Source organism: Castor canadensis, chromosome 13, assembly GCF_047511655.1.
Source record: "Castor canadensis chromosome 13, mCasCan1.hap1v2, whole genome shotgun sequence".
In the NCBI taxonomy this organism is placed as follows: Eukaryota; Metazoa; Chordata; class Mammalia; order Rodentia; family Castoridae; genus Castor; species Castor canadensis.
The window spans coordinates 31,961,471-31,981,389 of record NC_133398.1 but is presented as its reverse complement, the minus strand read 5'-3'; the positions used below and the strand labels follow the sequence as shown (position 1 = coordinate 31,981,389).

The 19,919-nt window shown below is 38.3% G+C and overlaps 1 protein-coding gene and 1 pseudogene across 6 annotated transcripts in view; one reads left to right on the top strand and one right to left on the bottom strand.

The window, feature by feature from the left end:
- Positions 1-9,968, top strand: part of Plppr1 (phospholipid phosphatase related 1) — a 275,350-nt gene extending 265,382 nt beyond the window's left edge. For 4 of the 6 annotated variants that reach the window (XM_020179229.2, XM_074051360.1, XM_074051358.1 and 1 more), the window contains 3 exons: positions 881-1,057; positions 4,529-4,660; positions 8,763-9,968. In XM_020179229.2, coding sequence (XP_020034818.1) covers positions 881-1,057; positions 4,529-4,660; positions 8,763-8,795 — 342 coding nt within the window. In that variant the 3' untranslated portion in view covers positions 8,796-9,968. Of the gene's footprint in view, positions 1-880; positions 1,058-1,706; positions 3,821-4,528; positions 4,661-8,762 lie in introns of those variants that run through there. The other 2 variants (XM_074051361.1, XM_074051363.1) reach the window with 2 other exon arrangements.
- A 3,316-nt stretch (positions 9,969-13,284) lies between these two features.
- LOC109696250 (acyl-coenzyme A amino acid N-acyltransferase 2-like) lies at positions 13,285-19,676 on the bottom strand (annotated as a pseudogene).
- Positions 19,677-19,919: the final 243 nt, after the last annotated feature.

The following is a 19,919-nucleotide window of genomic DNA, read 5'->3' as shown; positions in this document are numbered from 1 at the left end:
TAGCACATTTGTTAAGAAATGGTAGATCAATGATACCCTCTAGTGGTGTTTTGTAATCACGGCCAACAGTGTTCTAACTACTCACATGCAAGAAGCACATATTCCCAAATCTAGATCATCAGGGACAGATTTGATAACAGACTGTGAGACTGAAGAGTCTCACAATGAAATAATAGAAGCCCACATCTCAAGTGTCATAAATTGCACAATTTTATATTTTGTGGCACACACAGAAAAGTTTAATATTTTAAAATACTTTGGAGTAAATGATTGGATGGAACACAGATAATGAGGAATCAGCCTCCACCCACAACTATAATCTGTTTGTGTGACAGTGGGCGAACAATTGTAATTCAGCCCATCAGTGAATATTTTTGTATTATTGCCTGAATGTGTGCAGAAGCAGCTAGGATGGAGGGGGGAGGGAGACACAAAAAGTAAAATGTATACTTACTCACCTACTTGGTCTCCTCCACCATAAAATGTACTCTCAGAGATTTGTTTTGTATTTAAGGTTCTTATCTGGGCTTCCTGGTATCCCCAAAATGACTCTCTAATGTGTTGCCTAAAACCTGCATGTTCTGATCCAATCATTACTCTGCAGACATTCTTTATGTCAATATATATTCTGTTCCTGTGCCCACTAGAATACAGAAGACTGATTAAGATACACCTGTTCAGTGTCATTGCTGACAATGAAAGTAGTTTCCTACTTTCTACTAAGTAGCTCAGTGGAGTTGTTCACTCTACTGAGAAAAGTAGTTGGCGTGGTTGCTTTGGCACAGCCTCTGCTCATGTGCTGATGTGTGTACATGCACGCACGTGTATGCACCAACATGAAAGGGCTCTCGGTCACTCCCCGGTTTCTCTCCCACTCAAGATGTACATCACAAGCACAATCAAGACCAAGAGCAGTCGACTGGCCAAGCCGGTGCTGTGCCTGGGGACCCTCTGCACAGCCTTCCTGACGGGCCTCAACAGGGTCTCAGAGTACCGGAACCACTGCTCAGATGTGATCGCTGGCTTCATCCTGGGCACTGCAGTGGCTCTGTTCCTGGTAGGTCAGCTTCTTTGTTTCTACTTCTTCCCTCTTATGCTCTCTGATAGGCTGTCTAAGGTCCTGGTAAGGGGATTTCCCAGATTTCTCAGTCCAAGTCTGTGTTCCTTTCGTCCCAACCTTGTGTATTGCAATTTTCCAATATTATGCATCCTTTTTCTGTAAGAACATTTCAAAGCACCATTTCTTTCAGAAATATGACTGACCATCTTTGTTCAGGGTTCAAAGAGAGATCTGCCCTAACAAGGATGGCATACTCTACATTTTTCAACACTGGAACTGAGATTGGAGCTGGGCTGACCATTAATGTGGCATACTTTTCATCCAGTGTTCTTTAAATATTTGCTCTCAGTGTTTGGGGAACATGTTCCTAGAAAAAGTTCAGAGAACAAAAAGCTCTGGCAAGGCAGGCACCCTGTCCTCTACCATCTGAAGAAACTCCCTAGTGGCCCCAGGAATCATCACAGTATGCATACCTTTTTCAGAAAAGTGGAAACCCTCTAGCCAACCACACCCATTCATTTTGAAGACCTTTTGTTGTCTGAGCATGCCTCTTGGGCATCTTATTTCTACCTAGATCAGCTTCCTGGAGAAGAGCTTTGGCTAACATGGTTTTCTCTGTATCTTTGTATTTCTGATTATATTTCAGTTCCTTAAATAGAAGACCTGGTCACCTGCTCACTTGGAAAATCCCTTCATCTGATTGGAAAAGAAGAATTTGTCCTCTGTTTTACCTTGTTATTTTTTTCACAGCTTCATTGAGGTTGATAGGCGTACAATAAATGGCTCATGAACTTTCAGATATAGCCATATCTCTCACCTTTTCTTTCCCCTCATCCAGGGAAACCAGTGGTCTGTCATTCTATACTATATTGCATTTTCTATGTTTGGATTTCATACAAACAGAATCCTATTATTCTTCCTTCCAGCATAACAACTTTGAGAGTCATTCATGTTGCAGAGTATATTGTTAATCCTTGTTATTTCTGTGTAGACTTACATTTGATGGGCATACCACAGAGGTACAGGGTTTTTATCCTCAAAGATTTAAAACAGGCCCAAATGATTTATAATGAATCATGAGGCCTGAAAACACATATTCTACATGAAATAAATCTAACAATACTCAGAAAGCCTACTCAAAGAGAAAAAAGTCATACAGTCTCAAAGGACCTTCTTTCTCTGATTCTGTCCTTTCAAGTCCAAGCCCCCTAAAGACTGGCATCACACATGAATTATTTTACAGTTGTATGACTTAACTCCATTTTTTCCTCTTCCATGCCCTCCCCAACAAACAAAATTTACATGTGCCTGTCCCAGCCTCTAACTCAGTTTTCACAAGTTTTTTGCCTGCTAAGGTACACACAGAAAATGCTCACACGTTTCTACAGAATATTGACCATGAAACTGTGTTATAATTCAACATTAATTAAACAAATGCAAGCTTTCTTTCTAATGAAAGATGAGGAGGGCCTGAGATGCAAATCCTCTTAGTGAAGTTATAAGTAAAGTGCTGAAATGATTTGGAGATGTTGATATCTCATAAGAGATATTTCCTGTGGGGTGTTTTTTTAAAGAGGGAAAGAACACAGATGAGCTCCAGTGACAAGAGGGTCTGGAAATGAGATCATTGGTACATAAATGAAGACTTAGGCTCAGAGGAAAAGTCAAACAGTTTTGATATCCATCAGTTCTAGAGGCAGCCATCTGCAGCAGCTAAAGAGAAAGCACAGTTTTGAATGTTCCATGCAGTTCCATGGGGTCTGTGCAAGCCTTTGTGTTTGCTAAAGACCCATATGCAAGTTTTTGCTTTAACATTAAACTTGTTTCTCTTAGTAATTTGGAGTCCTGTTTCTTACTACACAGTTACTATTTGGCTTGTTATTGCATTCAAGTTATTTCCCAATTGATACCAAAATTTGTTTTTCTTAAATGACCTTGACCTAAGATCTAGATGTGCTAATTGCTTTGGCATGGGAAAGATGATCATATCTGTTTGTGCACAAACACATGTACGTACCACCACCTCCCACACAAACACACACACTAAGGTGGAAAAAAGGAGAGGAGGGATGTCATGCCAGAGACTGGAGGCATTCTAAAGCAGAGGTTTGGAGATGAAAAAGAAAGAGAAAGATAAGCAAAATCTGGCATCATTCTGACTCCATATGTTCAATATTGTTTTACATGTCTGTGTTTCCCTTGAGGAAGAATAGAGAAAAGGCAAGCAAGTTTTTAACTGAGCAACTACTATATAGCCTACACCTAATATACATCAAATCATATGTTCCTCAGGCAACCCTAGCAATATCTTTATTCTCATTTTATAGATGAGAAAAGTGAGACTCAAAGTAAATAACTTGTCCAAGAGTCACCCAAGAATAAGCCATGAATCTGACCTTGGTCTCCCAACTCCGGGGCTCCTACACCTTCCCCTTCTCCCATTTCCTAAGTGGAGGAAGTTTAAACACAGCTGTAGAGTGAGATGGAGGTAAGCAGGGTAGAGTGTCTATATAAATGGTCTGTATGATTCAAAGATGACAAGAAAGATTCAAAAATATTAGATGTAAAAAACAAAGATGCAAAATAATTAAGGAAAGCACAGAAAGAGGCATTCAAACTCTACATGGGCAAGGAACAGAGAAGCTGGTAAAACAGTTGGATTTGACTCTGGTAGGAAATAAAGGTGAGTAATAGTTTTAGGCAAAGCTTAAAAAAAAAAAGAACAGACATTTATTAAACATCCAGGATGTACAAGATATAGTGTTACTTTAGGCAAAGTTTTTAATGGCAGCAATAAAAAAATAACTAGTGAGTTATTCAATCCCAAGTAAATAGTAGTCCCATAATTTGAGGATGGTCATGTTAGGTAGAAGTTAAAGACCAGCAAACATTGACTGAGTACTTGTTATATGTTTGACACTTGTTAAGAGACAAAACAGTATAGTGGTGTGATCTAGGGGCTCTGGAGTTTAAGCCTCTGTGTGACCTTGGCAAGTTACCTAACTTCCTTGTCCAAACTGGAGACAATAAGAGTACTTGCCTTGGTACTATTGGAAGGTGTTCATTGGGTCAAATGAGATGATGTAAAACCCTCAGGATAGTGTCAGGCACATAGTGGTCCTCAATAAATTTTCACTGTTATTAAGAGGTATTTTATAGTAATCATCTTTAATTGTTACAAATTGATGATGTAGGTATGCCTATGCCCATTTCACAGCTGAGGAAACAGGTTTCATGGAGTAGATTGATTGTCCTGGCCATGTGGTGAATAAACAGGTGCCTTTGCAGCACTTCAGATTGTGCTCAGCAGACACCTTAATTTGTCCCCTGTTCTCTAACCCTCATTCAAAGGGGGTACGTCACCGTGATAATGATCTGCAAAGAAAAAGGACTGCCACCCTCAGAGATGGCCAGGCATTGATGACTTTAGTCTGATTCCAATCTTTTTTCCTTCCCCTCATCCTGCAGGGCATGTGTGTGGTTCATAACTTTAAAGGAACACATGGATCTCCTTCCAAACCCAAGCCCGAGGATCCCCGTGGAGTACCCCTAATGGCTTTCCCAAGGATAGAGAGCCCTCTGGAAACCCTAAGTGCACAGGTATAGTAAAGTTGTTTTAATAAAGCAAAATAAACCCATGACCTTGGGAAATCAACCAATCCATTTTCCCACTGAACACAGGATACCATTGAATCCAGCCAGTTGTCAGTAAGAACCTGATTCATTCATTATAAAACCTCTCAAGAAAAGAATCTTCACAGCTTCCCTCAACTTGTCTTGAATTCATTTGGGAGGTTGATAATCTCAAATCCTCAAGAAGTTCTTAGTACTGTTTAACTTAAACTCAGGCTGCTTTATACTCCAATGTATTAGCATATTCATTAACCATATGGGAGGCCAATTTGATTGAGTAACTAGTTGTCCCTTGTAAGAGTCATTTGTCCTTTGGTATCTATAGGGGATTACTTCCAGATCCTCCAGAGGATATCAAAATCTAAGGTTACTTAAGTCCCTTATATAAAATGGTCTAGTAATTGCATATAACCTATGCAGAAACTCCCATATACTTTAAATTATTTTGGATTACTTATAATACCTGACACAATGTCAATCATTGTTATACTGTATTTTTCAGGGAATCATGACATGGGAAAATGTTCCATACATGTTTATTTTTCTGAATATTCCATTTCTGTACATATTCTTTTTTCTGAATATTTTTTGACCTGCTATTGGTTGAATCTGTGGATACGAACTCATGGATACAGAGGGCCAACTGAATTTGGAAAGAAAAAGGTTCTGTGATGTCCAAGTGATGTAACCTGGAGGTATATTAAAAAGGCTACTACTAAAAGTACTTTTGGAACTGTTTTGATGACAGATATAAAAAACTCAATGTAATAATACTTTTTGACTAGTTATTCTACAACAGGACCTTACTTCATGTCCAAGATACAAAAAATAGATACATAGTTCTTGCGCTCAAAGAACTTACATGATCGGGAAAGATACATATAAATCAGATGCCCTAAGTTGTGTATGAATACAAATTGAGAAAAAAAATCTACTATGAGAAGACAAGGAAAGCCATGAAAAGACTTACCATCTGAAAGGAACTTACAAAGATGGTATTAACCACTTAATTTGGACTAGGAGAACTTCTAGGTGCTTTATAAATATATTTTTATTTAAGCAACCAATCTATTGAATAGATGCTATAATTCCCATTTCACAACTTAAAATAAAAATCTTGAAGTTCAGCAATGTTAAATTACTTGCCCAAGGCCACTTAGCTAGGAAGTGGGAAAGCTGGGAAGAGTATGAGTTCATTTACGTTGAAGAATGAGGTACAGACAGTTTCAAAAACTGCTATTCTCAAGCCAGAAAAAATATCATTGAGTATTTTCTTATTTTAATAGGAGAAATAATATGCATAAATTCATCATCTGCTATAGGTTGTAGTTGAGCTTCTTTCATTTGTTAATGTATCTTTGTGGCTATGTATGTCACTTATCTACATTAGGCCAAAGGATCTTCATGGCCCCTCCTATGATTGGCCCTCACAAATAAAGTCAATAGTATATCATTGCATTTACCTCCAGAAGGACTTTGAGATCTTTGAGGGTCTGGGCTTTATGAACCTTATCTTAGTTTCCATATTTCCTGATCTTTACTAGCTGTGAATTAGTAAGCAAGCCAGAACTAAAACCTGAACTAGATACTTTAGTTAAAAGCCAACAACCTCAAATCAGACCATAGTCTGAGCTTCCATGGCAAATAGAGACTTAAGACAAATGATAAGCATGACTTCTGCAAGCATGTCATAATGAACCCATGAGAAGCTGATAGGAAGGATTGCTTCTCACCTGATTTAATCCATACCAATGGTGGAAGATTCAAGTAGCCAAGCATTTGCTCTTAGTATCAAAAGATTCCACTTGAAAAGAGAACTAGCAGTTACTGAGAGCCATCAATAACAATGATCCTGAAATTGGTATTATCCTATTTTATAGATTAGGGAAGAAAGATAAAAACAGTTTAAGTAAGATGCCCAAGGACCCTCAATCAAAATTAAACGCAGACTCATCTCATTCTAAAGGCCCTGCTTTTCCTACTTACACCACACAGCCTGAGATTTCATCAAGCCACATCCCTTTGTGAAAACTTCAACTTTCAGACTTGAATATGGAAATGTGCTATGAGGGCTGATACATTTCCAAAAAAAAGTATCTTCTGTGTTTCCCACTCTTTTTAAGAGCTTCCTATGCAACCCCAATCACTATGGTTTCTAGTAGAAATCACTTTTCTTTGTAATTTTTGGAATAGAATCATCATCCAGAAAAAAAGAACTTCAGGGACTTGAGAGAAGTTCATACACCTGAAATCCACCCCCCTTCAAATCATAAGAAGAAGCTTCTGGACAGGGAGGGCCTGGAATGTTCTTCTCCTTTGCCCTCTGGAGCCCCAAACGCTGCAGGGTTCTCTTCCTCCCTACGCCTTAACTCACATTTGCTTTCTGTGATTCCCCTCAGTCTAGTTGATTGAGACATTTTCTAAAATCTTTCCCTGTACTAATGAGAAATCAAGAAGTAAATAACACAGAAAATTCAGACAACAAAAAGAGGTCAAGTTTCCAAATCATTATTTGATGATCTTAGAGAATTATTTATGATCTTATGATCTCAAAGAGAACAGCTTTCAGCTGTCCGTGTTCTGTACCTAAATGTCCACACTCACCTGAACAAAGAAATTAAATTAGAAATGAAGCAATTATTTTAACTCTCTCTAAAGTGGTATACTCTCACTATGCCTTCTGCTTGAAGGAAAAGAAGAGAGGTTGGGTTTTTTTTAATCTTTCTTCTTCTTTTTTTTTTGGTTTTGAGATAGGGTCTCACTCTGTAGCCCAGGCAAGCCTCAAACCTTCAATTCTCCTGCCTCAGTTTCTTGAATACTGGAATAATAGGTGTGTATTGCCATGCCCAGCTATATACTTTTTCTTTAACATAAAAAGAGAAGAATCTGATCAGTGTCAAGTCCACAGATGCCTGGACCCTCTACCCAGAAGATTCTTACTCAGGAAGTGTGGTGTGAACAATTAAGAAAATATTCCCAGAGGATTCTGATAGATACCTGATTCAGAATTTGTGGTGTTAGAAAGCATATTATGAAAGTATAAAAGGGAAAGTTACTTCTTATCTTATGGCAAGAGATTCATCTGTGTTTTTACAAAGACAGTAGACAAAAAGTGGCTTGAAAAATACAAGCTACTCAGCTTCTAAAATGTATAGCTGAGTTATAATATAAATCCCCCAGTGTCCTCAAGACAAGCAAGAATCTCAGGAAGCCCCCTAATAATCAAATGAAAGCAAGAGATTTTTAAAGTATTTGCTAATCTCAAGGACCAGAGCTTATGGTTTTAAGTTTAAAGAAAAGACAAGGCTTTGGTGTGGTGGGGGGGCAGGGAGGAGTCAAATTTACAAGTTATATAAACAGAAGATTGGCAAAATTACAAGGAAAAATATACACATCTGCAATCAAAGATTTTAACACACTGCTCTCACTAATTAATAAACAAACAAAATACTGTAAGAGTGTAGATGGTGAATAAGATTGATCAACTGCACATTATACATAAACCTCTGAAAAACACATGAAAATTAAAAAAAAAAAGTCATGTACAAGACCATGTAGCAATTCTTAAGAAATTTTAATGACTCTGTATCATGCAGACCACAGTCTCTAGGAAAAAAAAAATTAAAAGATAACTAAAATCAAACCAAAAATCCCAAGCCACTGGAAATACTAAACTCACTTCTATAGAGCTCATCACTCCAAGGATGAGCCATATGGAAAATTTTAAATTGGCACTGTTCAATATTAAAACCATCTTTAAAGTGTCAGATGCAGGCAAAGTTGCTTTGAATGCTTTAATAGAATGCTAAAATGCTTACAAATAGAAAAGAGTTGAGTATTGTAATTATGCAGAGAAAATTTTAGATAAAGAAATGATCCCACTTTAGTTGAAAAATCCTGGAAAATTTAAAGGAAGAGGTAATGAAATTTGAGGGGCCTTGGAAGAGCATATTGGTGAGGGGAGGGAAGGAGACAAGAAAGAACAGCATTTTCATGGGTGAGGGAATGCGTGCATGCAGAAGTCAATGAACCTGTCTCTGAGATTTTATCTGCTTGTTTTGTTCTACAGAATCACTCAGCTTCCATGACCGAAGTCACCTGAGATATGATGTGACATAGCTGTTTTTACCACCTTCTAATTCAATACTTCAAAATACACAGTTATTCAATGTCCAACTGTGAAGACAAGTATCATGTTTATCTAGTTAGAGGCTAATGTTTTGTACATTTTTTTTTTGTATGGAGAAGTGATGTAGCTTGCCCTGATTAGTTTTTTTTTTGTCAGCTTTAATATATTTATGCCAGAATTTTAAAACCAACAAAATTTTCTTCTTGTTCAAGTGTGCATTGAAAAATCACATTTATTCAATGGTTGATGTTATTTTGTGATATTTGTACACAAATCTTCTTTTCTCAATTTTATAGACACAAATACAGTTAATGTAACAATTTACTTTAAACTTTTATTACCACAGTTGCTGCCTCCTCCAGAATTTCTGAATTTTAATGAAAGTTAAATTTTTGAGTTGCAGGAAGGACAATGTTGGTTAATGGTAAATCTCAAAATCAATTGTGGAAAAAAACATTCAAAGAGAACTTTGTGTTCTGATCTGTTACCAGTTTATTGTATTAAGTTTAAGTGATATATTGGTGAAGTTGCCTAATTATACAATTGGCAGAAAATCCTAGATATGGGGGGTGTTTAGGTTGTATGACTCTTTCATAGATAATGGCCTTGCCCACCTAAGAAACTGAAGATCTGTCTGGAATTACGTTCTTGGGCAGGCAGGTGACACTGTAGCCTTCTTTCCAAAAATCAGCCAGCAGCAGCCTTCCCTGTCAACTCAACAGTTTTGTATATCATATTGTATGAACTTTATATGAAAATGATATTTTACAGTTTGCACAGTATTATTTTACAGAAAGGGTATCAGAGCATCTACAACACAGAGTTCCAGAGCAACAGCTTCACTCTGGCTTTTAACTGCTCTAGGATCTTAACTGCATTCCATTTTTCTAGCATGGTGATGACTAATGTGTAACACCTCCTTGAAGAAAAGGAGCTCCTTGTCTTTACCTATCAGAATGTTTTCTTACACTTCCATGTTGGCCCTTCTTAGCTTTTTTTGTACATATTTTTTTTCTAAAGAGAAGAAAAAAAAGTTATCACAAAAAGTATTCTGGCTCTTGTCCTTTGTTTTAAGTTTCATCCACTGGGCAAAGGTATTTAGAGTCATGGTGCTGTAACCTCAACAAGTGTTTATGCTTTTCGTTCCACGTGATCTGAGATAAACCCAGATAAGGACATGACTAAGAGGTCATGCCATGAGTGTGTGCCTGTGTGTGCATTTAAACAAAATGTAACAATTCCTTAAATTATTAATACACTCAGATGCACAGTCTGGATAGCAGGTCTTCAATCTGCCCATAGACACTTCCGAGTTGTCAATAAAAACTCAGTCCTTTTTAGGAAGAAAAGTTACCTCTGTCTAAACTTCCCATGTTTTCACATACATAATCCATTTGTTTTGAATACAATGCGCCTAGGGAACTGTGAAAATTCTAAAGCAATTCTATACGTGTTAGCACCAATATTATAATCCAAATCTGTCTCACTCCAGTTTCCACTCTTCCCACTATATCCAGATGCCTTTGAGCTAACTCCACATCTTTTCACAGGTTTTTCTTAAATGGTTCAGGGGATGGTGCTGGAGCAAAAGAGGAAATCATGAGAAAGAATAATTTGCAAGCTCTGAGCGCTCCAGTCTTGTATAAACTGCCAAACCATGATGTCATCCAACTTCAGGATGATTTTTTTTCTAGACAAAGTTTTAGGATTTTTTTTAATTAAAAAAAGCAATGAGGGCTTATTTTTATTTCATTGTTCATTAGACATTTTGGAAAAATGATGGCAGGCTAAGTTGTTTGTATATTACACTTTCCTTATCACACTAGGAGGTCTCTAGAGGAGTTTGTGAGATCCCATTTCAAAGGGTAAAAAGATGGGTATGGTGGTGTACACCTGTCATTCTAGTAATAGTGGAAAACATAAAATAGATCACAGCCCAGGCCAGCCTGGACTAAAAGCAAGATCCTATTTCCAAAATAACCAGAGCAAAAGGACTGGAGCCATGGTTCAAGCAGCAGAGTGCCTGCCTTGCAAGCACAAAGCTGTGAGTTCAAACCCTAGTACTGCCAAAAAAATTAAGACAACAAATTGAATTACATTATCCTCCTACCCTTCTTTACAGTTTTGATTTTAGAAAGACCTATCTGTTGTGTTTCAAAAGCTCTAGCTATAGACTTTGTTTTCCTATTCTTGGACTTAGGGTAGACATGTATGATTAGCCATGGTTTCTAAGACATCACCACAGGTCACTTGGAAATAAGGGGTGTTTGCCTCTAGGCTCACAGTCATGGGATCTGTAGCCAATATGATTCCTGTCTGTTGTGCCACAGAGACCTTAGTGTTGCCTCTATTTTACTCCAAGATACTTCACAGGCTTCACAATGATGTTTATCTTTTTATTCTGCCATTTGAGATTCATTTCTTTAGTCTAGGGACTCCTCTACCTGGGTCTTCTGCCAAGGACAAAGCCTTCTATCCAAATTGGAGAAGTAGTCACTATAGCCTATGGAAAAAAAATGAATTCTGGGATGAACTTGTCTTCCTTTTAGGAAAGCAGAGAAGAGCCTGAGAAAATCTGACTTACTAGTGAGAGAGAATTGGAAAGAAACAAAAAGAAAGCCTTATAAAGTGTATTGACATAAGCAACCTTGTGAGACCATTAATTCCGTGGATATCCATGACATCTTTTATTTCTTTGATTACATGCCCAGAACAGGACTGTTACAGAAAACACTGTGTCAAAACATTTGTCCAATAGATGGATACTAGAATTCTTCCTAAACTGGCCGAAGGGCATCCATGACATATTTGAAAATAAGAAGAACTTTAATAGAGCCTAAAGAATCTAAAAGATGAACACATTTAGATACAAGGATAACAATGGTGAAAGAACTTCACTCAGCAGTTAAGAGCATGTGCGTGTCCCTTTTGGTAAATTCTGAAGTTCTCCCTACTAGGCTTCAATAGACAGAAGAGCTGTGGGTAAGCCAAGCATGGTGGCACATGCCAACTATTCAGGAGGTAGGGATAGAGAATTGAGGTTCGTGGACAGCCAGAGCAAAGTTAACACAGTTATGATCAAATAATCATCAATTGTAATTGGCTTGCTGTTTGTTCCTCAGTGTAAGAGCAATTTTGCCAAAATACAGTTTCATCCTCTAGATGATATTATTAAAATAATACTAGTAATAATTTTGCAATGGAGGAATCAGATTACGATTATCAGCATCTGTAAAAATGGGTCAATTAATTATAGTTCTGAAATTATTGGGGTGCCATGCAAAAGATGTAATGCATGCTAATGTTTTGGCTTTGAGGGACAGAAAGGTAGATACATAGATATTTCTTTCTCAAATTTTTATTTTGAAAAGTTGCAGGTACACATAAAAGTAGAGAGAACATTATGACAGATCTTGCTGATTTTCTAAATTTTGTTCACATTTTTGCATTATTCCTATATTTTAGAATGAAACCCAGCTATCAAGACTAGTTGCTGCTAAATATTTCAGTACACATCTCTAAATAGTGATTTTTTTTACATAATTGCAATTTCCTTATCACACCTAACAAGGTCATAACAATTTCTTTATGTCGTTTAATAACTAGTCCATATTCAAATTACTCTTGGGGTAGGGAGATGGGAGATGCTGAGATGTTGACCAAAACCTACAAAATTTCAGTTAGACATGGAGATATTTTTAAGAACCCTTGGATAACATAGTAACCATTGTCAACAATAAGGTTTTAAATGTCCTTCACACACAAAAATCGTAAGCATGTAAGGTGATAGACATGTCAATTAGCTTGATATAATCATACCACAATGAAGTATCAAAGCATCACATTTTACCTTATAAACACATGCAATTTTTATTAATCAATGAAGAAACAGAAAAAATCTACTTTAAATTTTTCTATACTCCCCAAATTTCCTTTTACAAATCAGGACTACATATAGCATTTGGTTGATCTGTTGCTTAAGTATCTTACAATCCTGAATTTAATTAATTTCCCTAGCCTAACCTGCCTTCTTTTTTCTTTGTGTTGGTGGTGATGATACTGGGGTTCGAACACAGGCTCTTATGCTCACCAAGTAAGCACTCTACCACTTGAGCATGCCCCCAGCCCTTTTTGCTTTTTAATTACCTTTTAGATAGAGCCTTCCCCTTTATGCCCAGTGCTGGCACTGTACCTCAATCCTCTCACTTACACCTCCCTCATAGCTGGGATTACAGGAAAGAGCTGCATCAGCACACCCAGATTTTCTTCTTCTTTTTCTTTCCTAGAAATAACTTGTTGAATAGATCATGTCAGTTGTCCCCTAAAATGATTCACAACAGAATTTGTTTACCATTTAACTTTTTTCCTTCCACAATATTAGTAATTATTAAGGTCTTGATGAGGTCCAAGTTTAATGGTGTTATTAGGAGTGACTCTAAGTAGTGCTTCAGATTACACATTGGATCTTTTCTAAAAGCCCATCATGTCAAATTGACCCTTTTTTATAGATGCTGAGTTTGAGCAGTGGGTTCTGGTAGTGGTAATTTTACTCCTCCATTAGGAAATGACATTTCTTCTCTCATCCCCTGTCTAGAGGATCAAACTTTGTACTTTGGCAAAAATTGCTCTTGTATTGAAGAACAAAAAGTAAATCAAACAAAATGAGACCACTGCATATCATAAACCAGGAAAAAAAATACAAAAATTCTATCAGGAATTAATCTATCTTTTAAAATGATAAATTAATAAGTCAATTTAAAAATAGGTTTGACCAGTAAACAAACCAAAAGCTGCCCCCTGAAAAGATAAATAAAATAAAAAAAGCATTGGGTAAGTAAGTAAGACTGAGAGTAAAAAGAGAAAGCAAGTAGCCTGTAATCCTTGCTACTTGGGAGGCTGAGATCAAGAGGATTTTGATTTGAGGCCACCCTGAGTAAATAGTTTGTGAGACCCTATCTCCAAAACAACCAGAGCAAAATGAACTGGAGGTGTGGCTTAAGCTTAAGCAGTAGAGTACCTGCTTTGCAAGAGCAAAGACCTAAGTTCAAACCCCAGTCCTGCCAGACGGGGTGGGGAGTGGGGGGAAGAAAGAAGAAAAGTAAAGAAAGAAAAAAAGGGGGAAGCAAGTAAATAATAGAGACTATGTGAAAAATTACAAGAAAAATGTGTTCTACAAAATATGGCTGGAATTCTGAGAAAATATAAATGGTTGTCCTCCAAAAGAAATTTTAGAACCCAAGTTGGTCAAAATGAGAGATTCATGTAAATGAGAGCTGGAAGTGTGGCTCATGTGGTAGAGTACCTGCCTAGCAAGCACAAGGTCCTGGGATCAAACCTCAGTACCACCAAAAGCAAAAAAGTTAAATAAACAACAAAATTAGTCTATTAATGAGTGTAATTTACCACACTATAAGATTGAAAGAAGAAAAAAGCAGCTTACTCTCATACAATAATAGCTATGTGTCCAGACACTGTTCTAAATCCTTAAATATATTAACTCATTTAATTTTAATAAATGCTACAAAGGCACTTGATTAAATTCTGTCCTGTTCCTGACTAAAATAGCAATATGTATCTGGAATAAAAGGAAGTATCACTGTTCTACTTATTTTTTAAATATCTATTAGAAATCTACAGCAAGCATTGTACATTATAGTGATATTAGAACTTTAATATCAAGCAGCAAAAACCCAACTAAAATAGTTTAAACAGAAAGTGTATTGCTACAAATAAGCTGGAAATATCAGAGAATTCATGTAGATTATAAATGCTTGGAATTCAAGGTAGCCCTAGCTGAGGATAAAATAAAAGCTTACTCAATTTGCAAGTGAATCACAATTTTGACATAGCAATGTAACCTACTGCATAAAAGCTAGGATTCAATTTACAAAAATTCAAAGAATATGCAAATTTGTCAGAAATACTTCAGATGTATGTGTGACCTGGTCCTTTAATTTTGTCCAATTTCTTTCCAGTTAATTTCAGACGACTGTGAATTTAGAGAAACCAGGAGAAGTCCACCCCATCATCCCTGCCTTATCCTCATTTTCCCTCTCCATCATCATCTCCATTCTAGCCTCTTCTCCCCACCCCATCATCACTCAACCTTTGCTTAGAGTTTGCTTCTGGTCCCAGTAAGATGCTGCCTGAAGAACTTCTGGATCTCTCCCCAGGAACGCTCCTGGGCTGCAGCGTGGGCAACAGGGTCCCCTCCCCAGAGCAAGACGCAGGAAATGAATGGGTTCCAGGATGCGAAACACAAGGGAACATAGGGCGGCTCTATGAGGTGGCCTGTCCCAGGGTACACCAGCATCCTTCCTCGGGTTTCCCATGGCTTTGCAGCTGGTGCATGGCCTGCTCCACATACACTATACTACCCGAGCATTCGTCATTCTCTCCTATGATGAAGAGGATCCACATTTCGGCCTTTTCCACAGGAAGCACGCTCTACCAGTTCAACTCATTCTGTGGGTTGTCCTTAAAGTGGCGGAGGCACACAGTGCCAGAGATATGGGCCTCGATGCGCGCCATCACGGAGGGGATGAGTCTCGCAACCAGATCCCCTATACCTGAGCGGAAAGTCAAAGATGGAGTTGGACGTAGTGAAGCAGACTGCGTCTGCCACCTGCTTCAGGCAGCAGGCCATGGCCAGCCCGATCTCTGCACCTTTGCTCATGGAGATCACACCAATTCCTAGCTTTGGGATCTTAAGCACAAAACAAAGGGAAACCCATTACAGGCCATATTCTGAGTATAAGCTATCCTGAAAGCTAGTAAACGAGTATGATGAAAAGGTAAGGAAAAAAAAGGTCAAGTTCTGGCATTCAGATGTATCAGCTTTGGTGATAGACAAGTTTACCTACTTTACCTTCTCTAAGCTTTATTGTCTTGTGGCAGCAACAATGTTATCTATCTTGCAGGGTTATGAGGACCAAGGGAAACAGTCAAAATAAAAACTCTTCATCAAAAGTAGAGTTTAGGGTTAGGTGAAGTGATACAAGCCTGTAATCTCAGTACTGGGGAGGCTTATGCAAGAGCACCAGCCTGGGCTATATAGTAACACCCTGTCTCTAAATAAATAAAAAATTGTTCTGTAAATGCAATCAGAGTTCAGCAATATTGAACATCAGAAGAGTAGAGGGTGTTCGACTTTCCAAAGAATCAAATCCTGGCCTTCAGCTAACAAAAGATGTTTGCTGAGTTCTCTCAAATACTATGTGAGTGTAATTCCCACTTAAGTAGCATTTTACAACTAAAAAGATTTGTACATGTGTTACTTCTATTAATCCAAAGCCTAACTCTGAAAGTATTGAAGAGTGTGCAGATAAAAGGGTTGGACTCCATAAAACCTGAATCGCAACACTCAGTCCAATAGAAAAAGTCTAAAAGTCATAGATGGGAGGTCTTGATTCTCTGGTACACTGAAGATGAAGAGGAGAATCAAGAAGTCTGATGGGTTATTGAGGACAGGAAGAGCATTCTGGACAGACAATAGTACAAAGACCTGGATTATTTATTTTGCTTCCAACATTATATTCAGTGCCTTTCCGACATCAGAATCATCTGAATGATGCTTTCTGCCATCCAATTTTTAAAGTGTCTGCTTCAACAGATCTGAGTGGGTCCAGAATATGATACCATAAAATGTCTTCAAAGAAATGGAGTGTGATCTACATTTGGGTACCATCCACATAAGAACACCTGTGGGAAGGAGGAAGAGGGGTGACTGAAGAAATTGGTTAGTGCACCATTGCAATATCACAGGTGAGAAATAAGAGAGGGAACTCAAATAGTGACAGAGGCTCAAGAAGGTGCGATGGATATATTAAGAAAGATTTAAGAATAGAACCAAAGTGTGGGGGGGAACTTTGGGAAGGGTTAAGGATCTGGGGAAAGGGAGATGGAAGAACCAGATAGGCAAAGATGACAAGTGGATTTATGGAGAGTTTATATGTGAAGTCCTAGGTTAGGTGTTATACACATACTGTCTCACTTGATCTTTCCAATAGGAAAATTGAGATGCAGGACATTTGAGACTTACCTGAGACCATGTAGTATCTAAAGGCAGAGGTGCAAAATGAAGCTCATCTGCTCAATCTAAAGCAAACTGAATTTTTGCAGTTGTCTTTCTTTCTCACACGATGTCATAGTTAAATTAGAAATAAAGAATGACTCAAAAATATTCTGTCTGGGATTTAATTTCTTTAGGCAATTCTTTAAAAGAGCCCAGTAGCCAGGCGCTGGCGGCTCACGCCTGTAATCCTAGCTATTCAGGAGGCAGAAATCAGGAGGATCATGGTTTGGGGGCAAACAGAGACCCTATCTTGAAAAACCCTTCACAAAAATAGGGCTGGTGGAATGACTCAAGGTGAAGGTCCTGAGTTCAAATCCCAGTACCACAAAAAAAAAGAGCCCAATATGTTTGAAACAATCACACATGTCTCAACAACACTGAAAATAAACATATTGATGATGCTCCAATAGAAATCAGATCTCTCTCTCCTTGAAAAGAGTTCAGGATCAGTTATGTCAAAGGCTATTATGATTGTTAAATTGAATAGTGCATATGAAGTATTTAGCATAGTGTCACTCAATGGATGTTAGTGCAGTATTACTGTACTAACCCTATCTTAGTAAATTGAGGCATTAAAAAATGGCCTGACTTCGAATCATGTGGTATGCAGTCATTCTCCTTTTAGACATTAACTCAAATATCAGTACTTTGAAACATCCTACAGAGAACTAAACCATAATTCAACCGATATTTAATCCCTAGAAAAAGCTGGCTGACAAGATGTACTATTTCAGTCCTTCTCCAACTTTAATGTGCGTAAGAAACACTCAAGGATCTTGTTAACATGCAGATGCTGATTCAGAAATAGGGAGTGAGATCCTGCCTTTCTAACAGCTCCCAGGTGATGCCAAGGCATCTAGACCATGGACTACACTTTCATTAGTAGGATAGTTCTAAATGGACCCTCCCATTTCCTATTCCCTTCCCTACCCTGACTCCTGGCAGTGGGCATTTAAGCTTAACTCCACTCCTAACTCTGAAACTAACTAAAGAGCTAATGCAACTCATCAGATAATGCAGCCAGACAGTGTTGTTGCAATCCTTCTCTGAACTTGCGCTTCAGCTGGGATACTGAACTTCTGCACTGTTCTCAGTCTGAGAACTCTTTAGTGTGGCCTATGCTGGAATTACCCCATGCAGAGATAATCACTGAAGTCTGAAAACACATCAAACTCATGATTTGACCTCAGTGCCTGATAAAACATTGAAGAGTCATTTACAAATAAGTTACAGATACATCAAATAGAAGAAGTCTTGATTTTTTTTCTCACTGAAAAGAATCAGAACATGTACATCTGCACTGTCTTCTATGTGCCAGTAAACACTAATTTCTAATCAACACAACAATCCTATGAGGCAGATCGTATCATTTAAATGTAAGCTCTGCTATGCCCAAGTCTTCATAGATTAATAAAACAGCAGGCACTTGTGATTTTTTTTCTGTAGTACTGCAAGATAAAATGAAAAGTATTTTAACTACCTTGGGATGAGCTAGTAGAAAGTTGGCAGCTTCCTCAAAATATTCCAAGTCCACTTCCAGCAGTTTGTTGGGCAGGTCTTCATAGACAAAATATGTTAATGCCAGAACTGCAAAGCCCCGGGCAGCCAAAAGACTGACCCAAAATCCTACTAAATCTCCAATGCTCCCAAACAAATCAATGATTTCTGGGAAAGGGCCTTCCCCCAAGAACAACAAAGGCAAAAGAAAATGGGAGCAAAAGGGTAAAAAGTGATCTATGTAGGTACTTAGAAACTGCTTTTGCTGAAGAAGCACTAACTCCTTACTTGGACCCACAAGGTATAGCTAAAAGTTTCCTGGCATTCCTACATTCATTTTGCATCTGTTTACTTTGCTATGAGCCACCCTCTTCTAGAGTCACGGTGGATTTCAGAAACAACAGGTGTGACAGACAAACATCTTGTGTCAAGAGTAGAAACTACCTCCCAGGCAGCAATGGCTATCTTATCTTGACAAGACATTGCATGACCACTCTTGAGATAATGATCACCTGAGCCTCAGCTGAACCAAGACTGATTATGCATACCTCTTGCCCTATATACTCCATATATAATCTGTAAATTCCTATCAGTACCCCTTCACCTCTCCTCATCTCTTCAATTGACATAGAGGACAGGTGCCCTGACCTAGTCTGTTAGGATTCTCAGAGTTGGGGTTCTTGCCCCTAAAACTCTGGTAGCAAGTCAGATACAGTAATGAAAGGCCAAGAAAAATTAATTTCATCCATAAGGGAAAACATACACACACATTTTTATTTCCATCAACAATGTTTTCTATGTTATCATAGATTAGTCTCACCTGGAGGGAGAAAAAGGGCTCCTCTCACTTGACCTTCTTGGATCTGCTTCTGCTGTACCCCTGAGCCTGAGAACCAGAGTTGAACCAACTGGGTGGCCTTGAGCTGATCTGTGGCTGAATCTTGAAAACAAACATAGTCATATAGGTGCAGAGCGACTCAAAGTGGGCTGTTCATCACATCCTTCTTGATTAACCTTTGGAAAGCCTTCTTGGGCTTCAGAGACCGGAAGAGACCCATGTGGTGAACACCTACATAGTCACCTCCAAAAGTTGGAGCCTGCTCCAGGTCCACTTCACCAGTCTTATTAACCCTGTAGAAGACTTTGGACTGGAACAGATTCCCCTTCTCATCCTTTGCCGAGGCTTTGAGGGTCACAGCTTGGGATGATGGCAAGCCTGTCACTCAGATGGTCACAGGCTCATCTGCCAGGTCATTTGCTGGAATGACTGCTAGTTGTAACATTGGAACTGGCAAATGGACCAAGATGAGACTATGAGTTGGAGACTCAAATCCCAAGGCAGGGTCAATGCAACACTGACATCATTAGGTCTGATTACGTTAAACTTCCAGGAACTTAGTAAAAAGTACACAGAACTTTTGGAGGTGGGAGAGAGAAACACAGAGGGTACTCATTAGTCTTACTTTATGGATGAGGAAATGGGTTAAATGACATGCTCACATCTCATAAAGAGTCAATAGCAAAAC